The sequence below is a fragment of the Nyctereutes procyonoides genome, unplaced genomic scaffold (genome assembly GCF_905146905.1).
Source record: "Nyctereutes procyonoides isolate TBG_1078 unplaced genomic scaffold, NYPRO_anot_genome, whole genome shotgun sequence".
Classification (NCBI taxonomy): domain Eukaryota; kingdom Metazoa; phylum Chordata; class Mammalia; order Carnivora; family Canidae; genus Nyctereutes; species Nyctereutes procyonoides.
Genome location: NW_026575045.1, coordinates 3313916 through 3327627, shown reverse-complemented (window position 1 = coordinate 3327627; position 13712 = coordinate 3313916). Strand labels below are relative to the sequence as shown.

Below are 13712 nucleotides of genomic sequence, written 5' to 3'. Positions count from 1 at the left end.
GTGTTTGAGTGTCTGCCTTCAGCTCAGGGCATGATCCCAGGGTCCTGGGATCGAGTCCTGCATTGGGCTCCCTGCATAGAGCCTACTTCTCCCTCTGTCTATGTCTTTTCTTCTCTCTGTGTGTCTCTCATAAATAAATAAATAAATAAAATCTTAAAAAAATAAAAATTTAAATAAAAAAATATATAAGACAGCATTTAAGTCTTAAAGACCATATTGAGACAGGGTGAACAAAAAGAGAAGGGCCTAGGTGAACTAAAGTGAAAGTACCTGGGGTACCCTGAGGCCAGCACATGCTCTGTGGCTGGAGCAGAGATCAAGAACTAGGGCCCACCAGCAAGATGCAGTCCTAGTATCCTTGGTTGGGTTCAGTGTGTGCGTGTGTGTGCGCGCGCACAATTTTCAGTCGCCCAAATACAAAAAGATTTCACATAAATGCGGACTTCCGACTTCTCTTGAAGATAATCTGAAGTTTTGGACCACAGTTCCTATGCCACAGTGTCCTATGGCATCCAAGAGTGGAGCTGAGGCAGTGGATTGCCTCCCCTGCAATGGTCATCCACTCTCTGGTTTGCCAGTTTACTGTATTACCCCTCACATGCTTCTCTCACTCACCGTGTTACTCCCCCAGTCCCCAGAGAGACCTGAGTTTGTACTTTAATGCCAAGGATAGGTTCCCTGGAGTGAGATTAAAATGATCAGTACTTACTTTTTTAGAACTCAGCCTTTCCTTTCTCTCATCATATGCCTCCTTTTGAAATATATACTCCATTCATTCTTTCATCTTTTAATTTCTGACCTTGTCCTTCTTAGCCATCTGATCTCATTTTACCTACCTTTTATATCTCTACATCATCTTCTCTGGCTGCCATAACAGTACCACAGACTGGGTTGCTTAAGCAACAGACATTTGTTTTTTCACAGTTGTGGAGGCTGAAAGTTCAAAATCAAGGTTCCAGCAGGATTGATTGTTGGTGAAGCCTCTCTTACTAGCTTGCAGATGACCACCTTCTTTCTGTGTCCTCACATGGCCTCTCCCCAGTGCATGTATGGAGAGAAAGAGCTCCATGATGTCTCTTCCTCGTATAATAAGGACTACCAGTTCCAGAAATTAGAACCTCACCCTTGTGGCCTCATTTAACTTGAATTAATCTCCTTAAAGGCCCTGCTTCCACTTTGGGGATTAGGGTGGCTTCAACCTGTGCATTTTGAGAGAACACAATTGAGTTCATAACAATCTCTATTCAATCCTACATATGACTTGATTTTGAAATTCTTGCATCTGTGTCAAACTCTTCCACCATTCCCAGATATTCTAGAAAGGAAACACTATATTCCACTCTAAATTTCCCTTTTTTTATCATTTTTGTATTTTCTTTCTGCTAACATCACACTACTCTGCACTCATTCACAAATATTTGGTTTATATTTTCCTCCTACTGTTGAACTGTTTAAAAAACTGCATTCCACATCCCACAGGTCAGGCTATCACAGCTTTTTTTTTTTTTTTTAGTATAATTGACTTGCAATTATACTTGCAATTGTGTTCAGGTACACAGCATAGTGATTCAATAAGTCTGTGCTTGCTACTAGTGTAGCTACTGTCTTTTGCCATACAACAGTATTACAACCTCAGTAACTATTTCTCTCTGTACCTTTTATTCCTATGACTATTCATTCCATAACTGGAAGCCTCTATCTCCCACTTTCCTTCTTCCATTTTGCTCAGCCCCCCACTCCCCTCTGCTCTGGAAACCATCAGTTCTCTGTATTTATAGGTCTGATTCTCCTTTTTGTTTTTCATTTGTTTTTTATATTCCTCCTGTAAGTGATATCATGTAGTATTTGTCCTTCTCTGTCTGACTTATTTCACTTAGCATAGTACCTTGTAGCTTTATCCATGTTGTCACAAATGGAAAGATCGTGTTCTTTTTTATGACTAATATTTCATTGTGTGTGTATGTGTATATATATGTGTGTGTATATATACACATATATACATACATATATATACATATGTATATATATATATACACATACATACTACATCTTCTTTATTCATCTAACAGTGGACACTTGGGTTCCTTGCATATCTTGGTTATTGTAAAAATAATGCTGCAGTAAACATAGAGGTATATATCTCTTTGAATTTGTGTTTTTATTTTCTTTGGGTAGATACCTAGTAGTGGAATTCCTAGATCATGTCACAGCTTTCTATGTAGAAATTTCCTTCACCTGGGGTACCTGGGTGGCTCAGTGGTAGAACATTTACCTTTGGTTCAGGTCATGGTCCCAAGGTCCCGGGATCAAGTCCCACATTGGGCTCCCTGCGAGGAGCCTGCTTCTCCCTCTGCCTATGTCTCTGCCTCCCTGTGTATGTGTCTCAAATAAATAAATAAATAAATAAATAAATAAATAAATAAAATCTTTAAATATAAATAGATAAATTTCATTTACCTTCTTTTTTGTCCCTAAGGAATCTCCTGTTATTTCTATGCACACACATTTTTCCATCTACTTTGATAAAACTTTCTTTATGTTTTTTACCAAGCAGCTGATACTTTTCTGAGAGAAGTAAAATTTATTTTATTCTGTCCTTTCATCATAGTAAAGAAGGAGCCCAACCAGTTGAAGGTTCATGTCTCTGCATTGTTTTAAGTTACTCCCTGCCGCTCACCCCCTAGTCTAATCACTCATATAGTGCATCAAATGTTCTTTCAAACCCTCCTGTCAATCTCCCCTTGTATTCCTGTTGTCCTTATCCTAAATCAGAGCCTAATGTGAGCTGTTACAGCAGCTTTCTCATGGGGTCTTGTTTCTCTTCTTTCCCTCCTGTAGTTCTGAAGTGGGCAAAGAGCAGAGCCGTGAGGACCAAGGACACATAATGGATATGCGCACAAAGAAAAATGAGCAAGCCAGCCAAAAAGTCACCCTAATAGAGGTAAGAGGAAAACCAAGAGAAAGTTGTATCATAACATCATGAAAGAAAGATTTAGGGAAGGCATGGTCAAGTGTGACAAATCCCAAATAAGTCATGGAGATGAAAAGTACGGCGTAGAGGATATAGTCAGTAATATTGTGACACCATTTTTGGTGACAGGTGATAACTCCACTTACCATCATTGAGTAAAGTATAGCCCTGTCGAAGCACTGTGTTGTACAGTTGAAATTAATATAACATTATGTGCTAATTTTACTGCAATTATAAATCAATCAATCAATCTAACCAGACAAACAGTGACAAATGCCAAAAGGAGAAGTGAAGTACAGACTACAAAGTACCCTTTTGGGATTTGCAGCCAAGAGACCATTTGTGACCTACAAGAGGAGAGTTCTGATGAGAGTCCTGGAAGCATGAATCAAATTGTCTCCATTGCAGAAGAAAAGATGTGATCAGAATAGATGACTTCTCCAAGAAGCTGCACTTCAAAGGAAAGGAAAAGCTGAGCAGTAAGCAGTGGAGAGCACAGGATTTAGGGACCTTTATAGAAAGTAATGATGAGAGTAGGTACAAACTAGGAGGAAAGAGCCCTATGAGAGGAGCCACTCAAGTTACAGAACAAGGGGAATGATCCCTGGGGACTGGAGGAAATACACACATTAGAATGTGGAACAAGGAAGGGTCACTTTTCTACTGATATAGGCCAGTGAGGCATATTTGTTTAAATGACAATGGTTTCTGGTGGAAGAAGGAGTATAAGAAGGCCTCTGTTTTCCCTGTCAGGCACAAGTGAAGTTTGCTAGAAGTGAAGTGTTCCAGCTGTATCATGGCCACTCTTACAGAACTGTCATCTTCGGAGAACTAGATTCAGAATTTTCTTTTTTTTTTTTTTTAAAGATTTTATTTATTTATTCATGAAAGAGAGAGAGAGGCAGAGACACAGACAGAGGGAGAAGCAGGCTCCATTCAGAGAGCCCGAAGTGGGACTCGATCCCAGGTCTCCAGGATCATGCCCTGAGCTGAAGGCAGGCGCTAAACTGCTGAGCTACCCAGGGATCCCCCTAGATTCAGAATTTTCTTAAGTATTTGTAGATTTTAATTATAAAAACAAATGCTCATTATGCTGAAAGCATATAGATATATAATCATGGGTTAAGGAATGACTTTTTATCCTTGGTAACAGATTCAGAAAACATTTTGAAACAAATTTTAATAATAAAAACTATGAAATGGGAAATGTCAAAGAGAAAAAACACACCATAAGCAAAATCTAAAAACAAGTAATAACCCAGGATGAGGAAGAATGTCACAAAATATGTGTCAGATAAAGAAGTAATACCCCTAACATACATAAAAAAAAAGAAAAAACTTAAAAATCAGCAAAGAAGGAAAATTGACAAAGGGCATTCAGAGGCCATTCTTAAATATATGTAAATGGCAATGAACATATATTTCATTGTCCATTGTCCAGTGATCCACCTTCCAGTGATTAGATAATAGAAATTAAAATAATAAATGATAAAGAATGTCCCCCTTGACAAAATGGCAACAAGTTTCAAACTTATAAAACCTATGGGGTTTATAAGTTCTTCCTACACTGCTGGTAATTATATAAGATTGATCCATTCTTGTGGGAGATAGCTTGGTGATGTTATTTTTTAAGTTTTGAAATTGTTCGTCTCTTTTGATCTGACAGTTTTACCTCTAGAAATCTGTAGGAAAATAGTCAAGTATGCATGCACCAACTCAGTTAAAAGGCTGTTCCTTCAAGCAATGTTTTAAAAATAGGAAGATACCAGATGCCTGGGTGGCTCAGCAGTTAAGTGTCTGCCTTTGGCTCAGGGCATCATCCCGGAGTCCCAACATCAGGCTCTTTGCAAGGAGCCTGCCTTGTCCTCTGCAATGTCTTTGCCTCTCTCTCTCTCTGTGTCTCTCTGTCTCTGTCTCTCTGTCTGTTTGTCTCTCTCTCTCTCATGAATAAATAGTCTTTAAAAAAAAAAATAGGAAGATAGAGGGGTGCCTGGGTGGCTCAGCCAGTGAGTGTCTGCCTTTTGACTTTAGCTCAGGCCATGATCTCAAGGTCATGAGATCAAGCCCCAAGTCAGGCTCTGCACTCAACAGGGGGTCTGCTTTTCTCTTCCTCCCTCCCTCCCCCCCCACTCATGCTTGCACACACTCTTTCTCTAAACTAAATAAATAATGTTTTTTAAAATAGGAAGGAAAAAATTGAATTTCCATGAATATAGAATTAAGCTATGAAACATTTATATAAGAGAACACTATGTGATATTATTCATTACATTATAGAAGTATTTTCATAGACATGGAAATATGTATGATAAATTTATGAGTAAAAGAAAGATAATTATAAAATAGTTTGTATATAACATATACAATTGACTCTTGAACAACACAGGGGTTAGGGGTGCCAACCCCCAGTCCATACAGTTGAAAATCCACATATAACTTTGGACTGCCCCAAACACTTAATAATAACAGCCTACTGTTGACTGGAAGCCTTACTGATAATTCTAAATAGTTGATTAACTGTTTTGTATGTTATATGTGTTATAAACTGTTCTCTTATAATAAAGTAAGCTGGAAAAACAAAAATATTACTAAGAAAACCATACAGAAGAGAAAATGTATAGTACTGTACTATATTTATCAATATTGTCAGTTTATAGTATTTGTGTACAAGATGAATCATCTGTGTCTCCATCATTATCTATGTCATATAGAATACTGTAGATGTATTACTAATACTGACATCAAAAATGAAAAGATAATGTGAAGATTTTTTTTAAAGATATATTTATTCACAAGAGACACAGAGAGAGAGAGAGAGACAGAGACACAAGCAGAGGGAGAAGCAGGCTTCTTGCAGAGAGCCCGATGTGGGACTCGACCCTGGATCCCGGGATCACATCCTAAGCCGAAGGCAGACGCTCAATCACTGAGCCACCCAGGCGTCCCAATAATGTGAAAATTTATATTTATTTGCAGGTATAGCTCTTCATGCACTGATAACAAAGAAGCAGCAATATGGTTGCTTTATGGTGGCCTAGTGTAATCAATGTAATCACTTCCCAGGCACCTAGCCTATATAATAATGAATGAATTGTTGTGGCATACAGTGTTGTAGTACTATTTCATGATACTGATGGAAAGAAACATTGTTACATTTTTTAAAAAACAACCTATGTGTGATGAAAGGCTGATAAGCAATTTCTCTGATTGGGGGAGAGAGAGCCATACTATACTATAATTCTTCAAAAGCAAAGTTATGAAACAGGAAGAAAACTAACACATTATTAATTTTATTGCCTATCACTGCCTACCTAAGGATAGTCTGTCCGCTTCCGTACAAGTGTTACACGTAATGTTCTACAGTGAATACTATGCAATGATGAGATGATGACACAGATTTTCACACAGATATATATATATATGTATGTATGTATGTATGTATATATATATACATACACACACACACACACACACACTAGATGTTTATTGGTTGTATGGCATGATTATCTACTATTCATTAAGTAGAAATGGATCATCATAAAGGTCTTTGTGCTTGTCATCTTCACCTGGAGGAGGCAGAGAAGGAGCAACTGGTGCTGTGTCAGGGGTGCCATAGGTAGAAGAAGAGGCAGGAGAGGCAGGCACACTCAGTAGAACTTTACAGAAATACATTGTAATTTCTGACTTTTTTGCTTTTTCATTTCTCCAAAAATGTTTCTATATAGGGGGCACCTGAGCTGCCAGCTTTTGATTTCGGCTCAGATCATTAGGGTTGGCAGGTTCTGCACTCAACAGGGAGTCTGCTTGAGATTCTGTCTCTCTCTCTGCCCCTCTCCCCTCTCTCTCTCTCTCTCTCTCTCTCTCTCTCTCTCTCTCTCTCTCTCTCTCTAAAATAAATCTTTTTAAAAAATGTTTCTATATGGTACAATGCTTTTTCCACCATTTGCCGTAGTTTCATTACCTATATCATAGAAGAATCCCAGTTGTAAAAGAAGTCAAAGTCATCTTGACTTCTGCTGGAATCCTTCTGCTGGACTGTCTACTGTCCAGTGTCAGTTGTCTTCTGGGACTGGTTTTTACATCTTTCCTCATCTCCTGGCACTGGTTCAGAGGCATTCATTTCTATCAAGTTGTCTTCTGTTTATTCCTCTGGTGTGGTATCTATCAATTCTTGAATTGCTCCAAGATCCATATCTAGAAACCTCTTCACACCCCCCTAACTTCTTTGCCATATCTACACTCTCTTTCATGATTTCCTTAATTGGCTTTGCTATAAATCCTGTGAAGGCATGCACAGCATCTGGATACAGTTTTCTCCAGCAGGAATCTATCATTTAGGCTTTGATGGCCCTCACGGTTTCTTCTCTAACAATGATGGCATCTTCAGTGGTGTAACCTCCTAGATTTTCATGATGTTCTCCATGTTGGGGTTCTCTTCCATAGTGTTGACAGTCTTCCCTTGAGTAATGTGTGTAATGAGCTTAAGGGTCCTTATGGCCCCACTGACCCAGAGGCTAAATTAGAGACATTGTGTTTGGGGGCAGATAGAGCATTTCAGTCTCTTCAGTGTTGAACCCATGGGGTTCTGGATGGCCAGGGGCATTGTCCAATATCAAAAGAACTTTAAAAGGCAGTCCTTCACTGGCAAGGTACTTTCTGACTTCAGGGACAAAGCATCAATGGAATCAGCCTAGGAAAAGGGTTCTCAGTGTTCAGGCCTTTTTGTCGTACAAGTAAAACATTGGCAGTTAGTCTTTACCCTTTCCCTTCAGGACCTTGAGGTTAGCAGCTATATAGATGAGGGCAATCCTAATCATAATCCCGACTGCATTTGCACAAAACAGTAGGATTAGCCTATCCCCTTCTTGCCCCCCTTCAATCCTGGTGCTCACTTCTCTTCCTTACTAATAAATGTCCTTTGTGGCATTTTCTTTCCAAAATAAGGCATTTTCATCTGCATTAAAAATCTGTTCAGACAGATATCCTTCCACCTCAGTGATTTTATTAGTGGCATCTGAGAACTCCTCAGCTGACTCTTGGTGGGCAGAACTGCTTCTATTATCTTGTCATTTTTAAGCCAGACCTCTTTGTAAACTTATCAAACCATCCTTTGCTGGCATTAAATTCTCCAGCTTTAGATCCTTCAACTTCCTTTTGCTTTAAGTTGTCACATAATGACTTTAATTTTCTTGAATCATATTAGAGTCTGTAAGCACATCTTTCTTGCATCTATCCTACACAAACTTAAAAACTGCATTTTTCAATACAAGAGAAAAAGATATTTTGCAAGGGCACCCGGGTGGCTCAGCCAGCTAAACATCTGCCTTAACTCAGGTTGTGATCTCAGAGTCCTGGGATTAAGCCTCCCCAACAGGAAGGCTCCCTGCTCAATGGGGAGTCTGCTTCTCCCTCTCCTTCTGCCCTTCCCCTGCCCATGCCTTCTCTCTCTCTTTCTTTCTCTGTCTCTCTCTCTCTCATAGAGAAATAAATTTTTTTTTAAAAAAAAGGCATTTTGCAAAACATGCAGGTTTTCATACTTGGTGTAGCTCCAGTAACAGCCTCATCAGTTCCTTTTCCTTTTTTACAATGGTCCTTATGCTGTGTTCATTTATTTTGAAAAATGGCAGACAACCACAGCTGCAGACCTCAATCTATGGTAGATATCAAGCAATTTGCATTTTTCTTAAAATGTCATGACTTTCCTCTGCTTCTTGGGAGCACTTCCAGCATCAATGGTGACACTTTGGGTCCCATTGGGTTATTCAAGGTTTACAGTATTGCACTGAACACAGAGAAAAATAACCCGAGAACTGTGAGAGATCACTTTTTACTGCAGTATGCAATTTACTAGAGAGATAAACTGCTCACACATATATATTGCTGTATACTTTATGGTGGTAAATGATAAAAGACACTAGTATCTACATATATTTTATGTATTCCTGACATATCTTTATCTTAGTTTTTTTTCTTTGATATTTCTAAGCCAGTTTTCCAGGTTTTTTTCAAATTATCATAAATTCATAAATCTCCAAAAACTTTTCAAACATATTTATCAAAAAAAAAATCTGGGTCTGACTGGACTTGTGCAGTTCAAACCTGTGTTATTCAAGGGTCAAGAAATATTGAACCATATACATTGAAAAATTGTCAGTAGTCCCTCTGAGTGGTGGTGGTGTGATGATTTTTTTCTTTCATTTTACTTTGTATATTTTCTAATTTTTCTACTCAACATATATTGACATCCACCACTTGGTCATTTCTTTTAAAATGAAGGTATTTTCGGGCACCTGGGTGGCTCAGTACGTTAAGCATCTGCCTTTGGCTCAGGCTGTGATCTTGCATCAGGTTCCCTGCTCGGTGGGGAGCCCACTTCTCCCTCTCCTTCTGCCTCTCCCCCTGCTTGTGCTTGCTGTCTCTCTCTCTCTCTCTATCAAATAAATAAATAATATCTTTTTAAAAAAAATTTTAATGAAAAATAATAATTATAGTAAATTTCTAATATGCCCATTCTTGGTACAGTAGAAGAAAGTAGGGTTTCAGAGTCACAGGTAGGAAGTGCCTGAACTAGGACTTGATCTTCTGGCCCCAGGTTCAGGGCTGTTTCTGTTCCACAGTACTCAGCTGTGAGTAGATGGCAAGTGCCTACAGGCTGGGGCTCTACTGTGCTCTCCTTGTCTCTCCCCAGTGCTTACCCTGCTGTCTGGCCAAGGAGTAAGCCTTCAGGGAATATTTACTGGGCTGAATTTCTTGCAGGATGGGGCCCGGTATTTTTATGAGTCTTACTTTTCACACATAACATACACAGACATGAACCTGGTTTCCTACTCATTTTCTAAAAGCCCACTACACACATTTTCCTTTCTCTTTTCTTATGATTTCCCTTGAAAAAAAAAAGGCCCCCACTTTGTATTTCTCTACCTGCATTCACTTAGGGGCTGAATCAGGAGGAGACACCTCAAAGAGAGACCTCATTTGGATTTGCTCTGGAGTCTTTCGGTTGGGTGGCATCTCTTCCCTTTCAGCAAATCTCCATCCACTGCCCCAGCTTCTCTAGCCCATGCTGTCAGCACCTGTCGTGCTCACACACCACTCCCACGTCCTTCTTGTCAGAGCTGTGGACTGGTTGTCAGTCCTCCTTTCCCTTTATTCTGTCCCTTTCCTCCCTCTCCCAGGTGATCTTTGTCATTCTGTGTCACGGGCCCCTTCCTCTTCTTAGTCTGATTCACTTCCCTTAAAGATGTTATCTACACTGCCTTCTTCTGCATGTTCTAGTTACATTTCTCTAGAGGGTTCCCTCTCCTGCGGGTCCTCTGGCCTCACTGTTTACTTCTTAGAGGGCAACCTCCACCTGATAAGTGTCATCCTCTGTCCTCTGCACGTGCAAGATCCAGCTCACTCACTTCCAGCTGTTGTTCTCTCCTTCCCTTTTCTGTTTTTCATCTTTGTTTTTGTTACCACTTTTATGAACGCCTCCTCCCACTCTGTTTTGCCTTGTTACTCTAAGATCCTATTTACCTTCCTTGAGGCCCCTTGCCATTGTTTGTAGGATCTCCCAGGTACTGGTGCCCAGCGTCTGTCTGAGTGAGCCTTTGCTTCTTTATTTCCCATTTGTATTGGGCCCTAATTTGAGACAAGGTTTGTATGCTCTACATGTATACACACAGGGGCAGAAATGAATGGGATACCCTTTATCGGCTCCTCATGCGATTGTAGGTTGGCACACCACATCTGTACCATTTTACACTCTAGTTGTTCTGGTGAGCCTCACTTGAAACATTTTTGAACTTCTGCATATAATCGCAGCTTGTCTGTGCTGGCTCTGTTCAACAAAGTTAAAGTCAGGAAACACAGACTAACCAAGGATTTTTTCCCCTTGTCAAAAAAAGATAGTGTAACTATTTAAGATGGAGCCTGTCCCCAAAGAGCACAGATGTTGCCTATACCTCCTGTGCTACCAGGGAAGGACCTGAGGAAAGGGCCAGCCTACCCATTACTTTTCTCAGGAGTGTTCAGTGGAATTGACCACCACCTTAACCAGATTATTAGACCGCGTTTGTTTTTTCAGAACAGTCAAGCATTAAGCCCTTTCTCTTCAGAGAAAGGACATTTTTATTTAAGTCTAGTAACTTACCAGTGGCACGTGAATAATTGCATTAAAGAGTGTCAGGTTCAATACCACTACATAGTTTTTTGTGTACTTCCCACATGATCTCTAAGAAGCTCCTTGTTTCATCTGCACATTGGATCTTAGTTTTATTAATGATATTATTTTCTTTATTTTAGAGCTGCATTTAGATGCGTAATTAACCATCACTATCTTCATTAAAAATGACACCCACCATTTTTTTTTATTTATCCAAAAAATATAATATTTAAACAACTTGTAAAAATAGTTGATCACCATTGATCAAATAGAAGAATGCTATTTCGGGACGCCTGGGTGGCTCAGCAGTTAAGCATCTGCCTTCGGCTCAGAGCGTGATCCTGGAGTCCTGGGATCGAGTCCCACTTCAGGCTTCCATGGAGCCTGCTTCTCTCTGCCTGCTTCTCTCTCTCTCTCTCTCTCTCTCTCTCTCTCTCTCTCTCTCTCTGTGTGTGTGTGTGTGTGTGTGTGTGTCTCCATGAATAAATAAATATTTTTTAAAAAAGAAAGAATGCTATTTAATAGGATTGTCTATATTCTCTCCATTTACTAACCTTTTTTTCCCCAATAAGTGAAGAATTTTATGAACCTTGATTGCCTGTTCTTAATTTCTGGAAGTTGCCCCGGGTTTAGGTACTTATTAGTGTCTGTATTTGAGAAGTATATTTCTTTTTCACTGGTCAGTGCCAGAGCAAGCCTTGTGCATCTGCTGATGGTGCTGGGAGATGTTAACAGTATGTTCAAGAAGCAAACTAGGAGTTAGCTAGGTGATTCGTACTCTGGTCTTAGGTGTGTGTGTGTGTGTGTGTGTGTGTGTGTGTGTGTGTGTGTGTGTGTCAATGTCAGTCGCACAGTATGTTTATTACCTGCTCTACTGCAGGACCATACAGAGATTTGGTTGTGGGCAAAAGACCTTGTTTGAGTTCATTGAACACATTTTGTGTACTTTTCTCCTAGTAAAGAATTGAAGGAGAATGAAGAGACAATCAAATACACAGAAATGAAATGGCAAATGAAACCAGTTTCTCTTCAGACTTAAGAATTTTCAGATCCTAAGGAAGAAAGGAAGGACCCACTATGTCTTGTCCTTATGAGAGAATCTAGAAAAATCAGAAGCAAGGTGTGAGTAGAAAAGTGAATGTGGCCTTTTGGCCTTCATTGTTATAAACCATTGTGACTGTTGTTGATCAAAGTACTGGCACTTGTATTTATTAGTAATTACATCAGAATTACATGACCACTGTTGGAAAACCCATAAAGAAAAAAAAAATAATTGCTTAAAAACAAAACAAAAAACATAATTGCTATTCAACATGAAGGAAAAGTGTTTACTCTGTTGGGATGTCCATTAAGCAGTCGTTTAATGTTGTTATATCTGTAATGTGATTGTGTGATGTTATGTTCAGAATATTAAGTGTATGCTTTTGAAATTTAACTTTAAGAGACAAGCAGCTTCACAATATTGTATATTTTAAATGGTCCCAGTGAGAAAGACATTAAAAGGGAACAAATTTGTTTGTTTTGAATGAATCATATATGTAACTTGTTACATGTAAACTAAATGCCCTTTGACTTGATTGGTAGCAGTATTTCAAATATCTTTACTTTTAAAAAAGAGCATTTCATATTTAAGCATATAAGTCATTTGTAGACTTCCATTGTTGAATATTTATTTTAGTCTTAACATTTGTTCTTAAATTATTACATTGCATTATTTATTCCTTGAGTTCCTTAATTAATGGTGTCATTACAATATGACTGTTTTATTAAAGTGTTATGTTATAATATAAAAGTTCATTTCTTTGTTTTTTTCTTAACTCTTTTCTCAACAATGTGATTATAAGTCTGTCAGTAAAATATTTAACCCCACAAAGGTCAAAACTAATATAGTATCAGAAAACTTATTTACCAAATTAGAAATTGAATTGATTAAAATAAGAAGTGAGAAAAACAGAGTTGGGCATTGAGGTGTAAATTTTGCCCAGATGTATACCCGATGTGAAATTCTTCTAGTAAAAACATATTTGGCTCTTATCCCTGCACATGTTGTAGAGGCATGAAAATTGGTAAACATGCCCCTGCTGTGTAGAAATTAATGGGGGGGAGAGCATTTTCAAAGGTGGTGAGTGGCACCAATGTCAGCAGAAGCCCTCAGCCATCAGCCCCAAAATCTTCTGTGGTGGCACCAAGCTCCTGTTGTCCTGGATGCATGTCTGCTGGGCCCAGGCAGCTGGAGTGACCCTTGTGTGAGCTTGTTTTGTCTGAGTTGTGAATGTACTTGATAATTATAAAATAAAATATGCATCTCTGCAGTTTTAGCTTATAGTTTTGAGATATATATTGATTTTCTGACTTAGGTTTTAATCACAAAGGTTTCAATAAGTTGCTCATCTACTGGAGATTCTCTCTTCCCCTCTCTCTGCCCCACCCTCCACTCATATGCTCTCACTCTCTTTTCCAAAACTAATTAAATAACTCTAAAAAAAATTAAGACAAATGAAATATGTCACAGGAGCTAAACATTTGCTGAGATCTCAGTGTTCATATGAAAAATAAAGGGGTTTTTTTGTATTGTAACTAATGAAGACAAAAATA

General features: G+C 38.8%; 1 protein-coding gene across 6 annotated transcripts in view; it reads left to right on the top strand.

The window, feature by feature from the left end:
- AHI1 (Abelson helper integration site 1) overlaps window positions 1-13412 on the top strand; it is a 200305-nt gene extending 186893 nt beyond the window's left edge. For 3 of the 6 annotated variants that reach the window (XM_055324678.1, XM_055324679.1, XM_055324682.1), the window contains 2 exons: window positions 2839-2941; window positions 12080-13411. In XM_055324678.1, the coding sequence (XP_055180653.1) occupies window positions 2839-2941; window positions 12080-12085 (109 nt within the window). In that variant the 3' untranslated portion in view covers window positions 12086-13411. Of the gene's footprint in view, window positions 1-2838; window positions 2942-12074 lie in introns of those variants that run through there. The other 3 variants (XM_055324681.1, XM_055324680.1, XR_008664322.1) reach the window with 3 other exon arrangements.
- The last annotated feature ends 300 nt before the right edge of the window (window positions 13413-13712 follow it).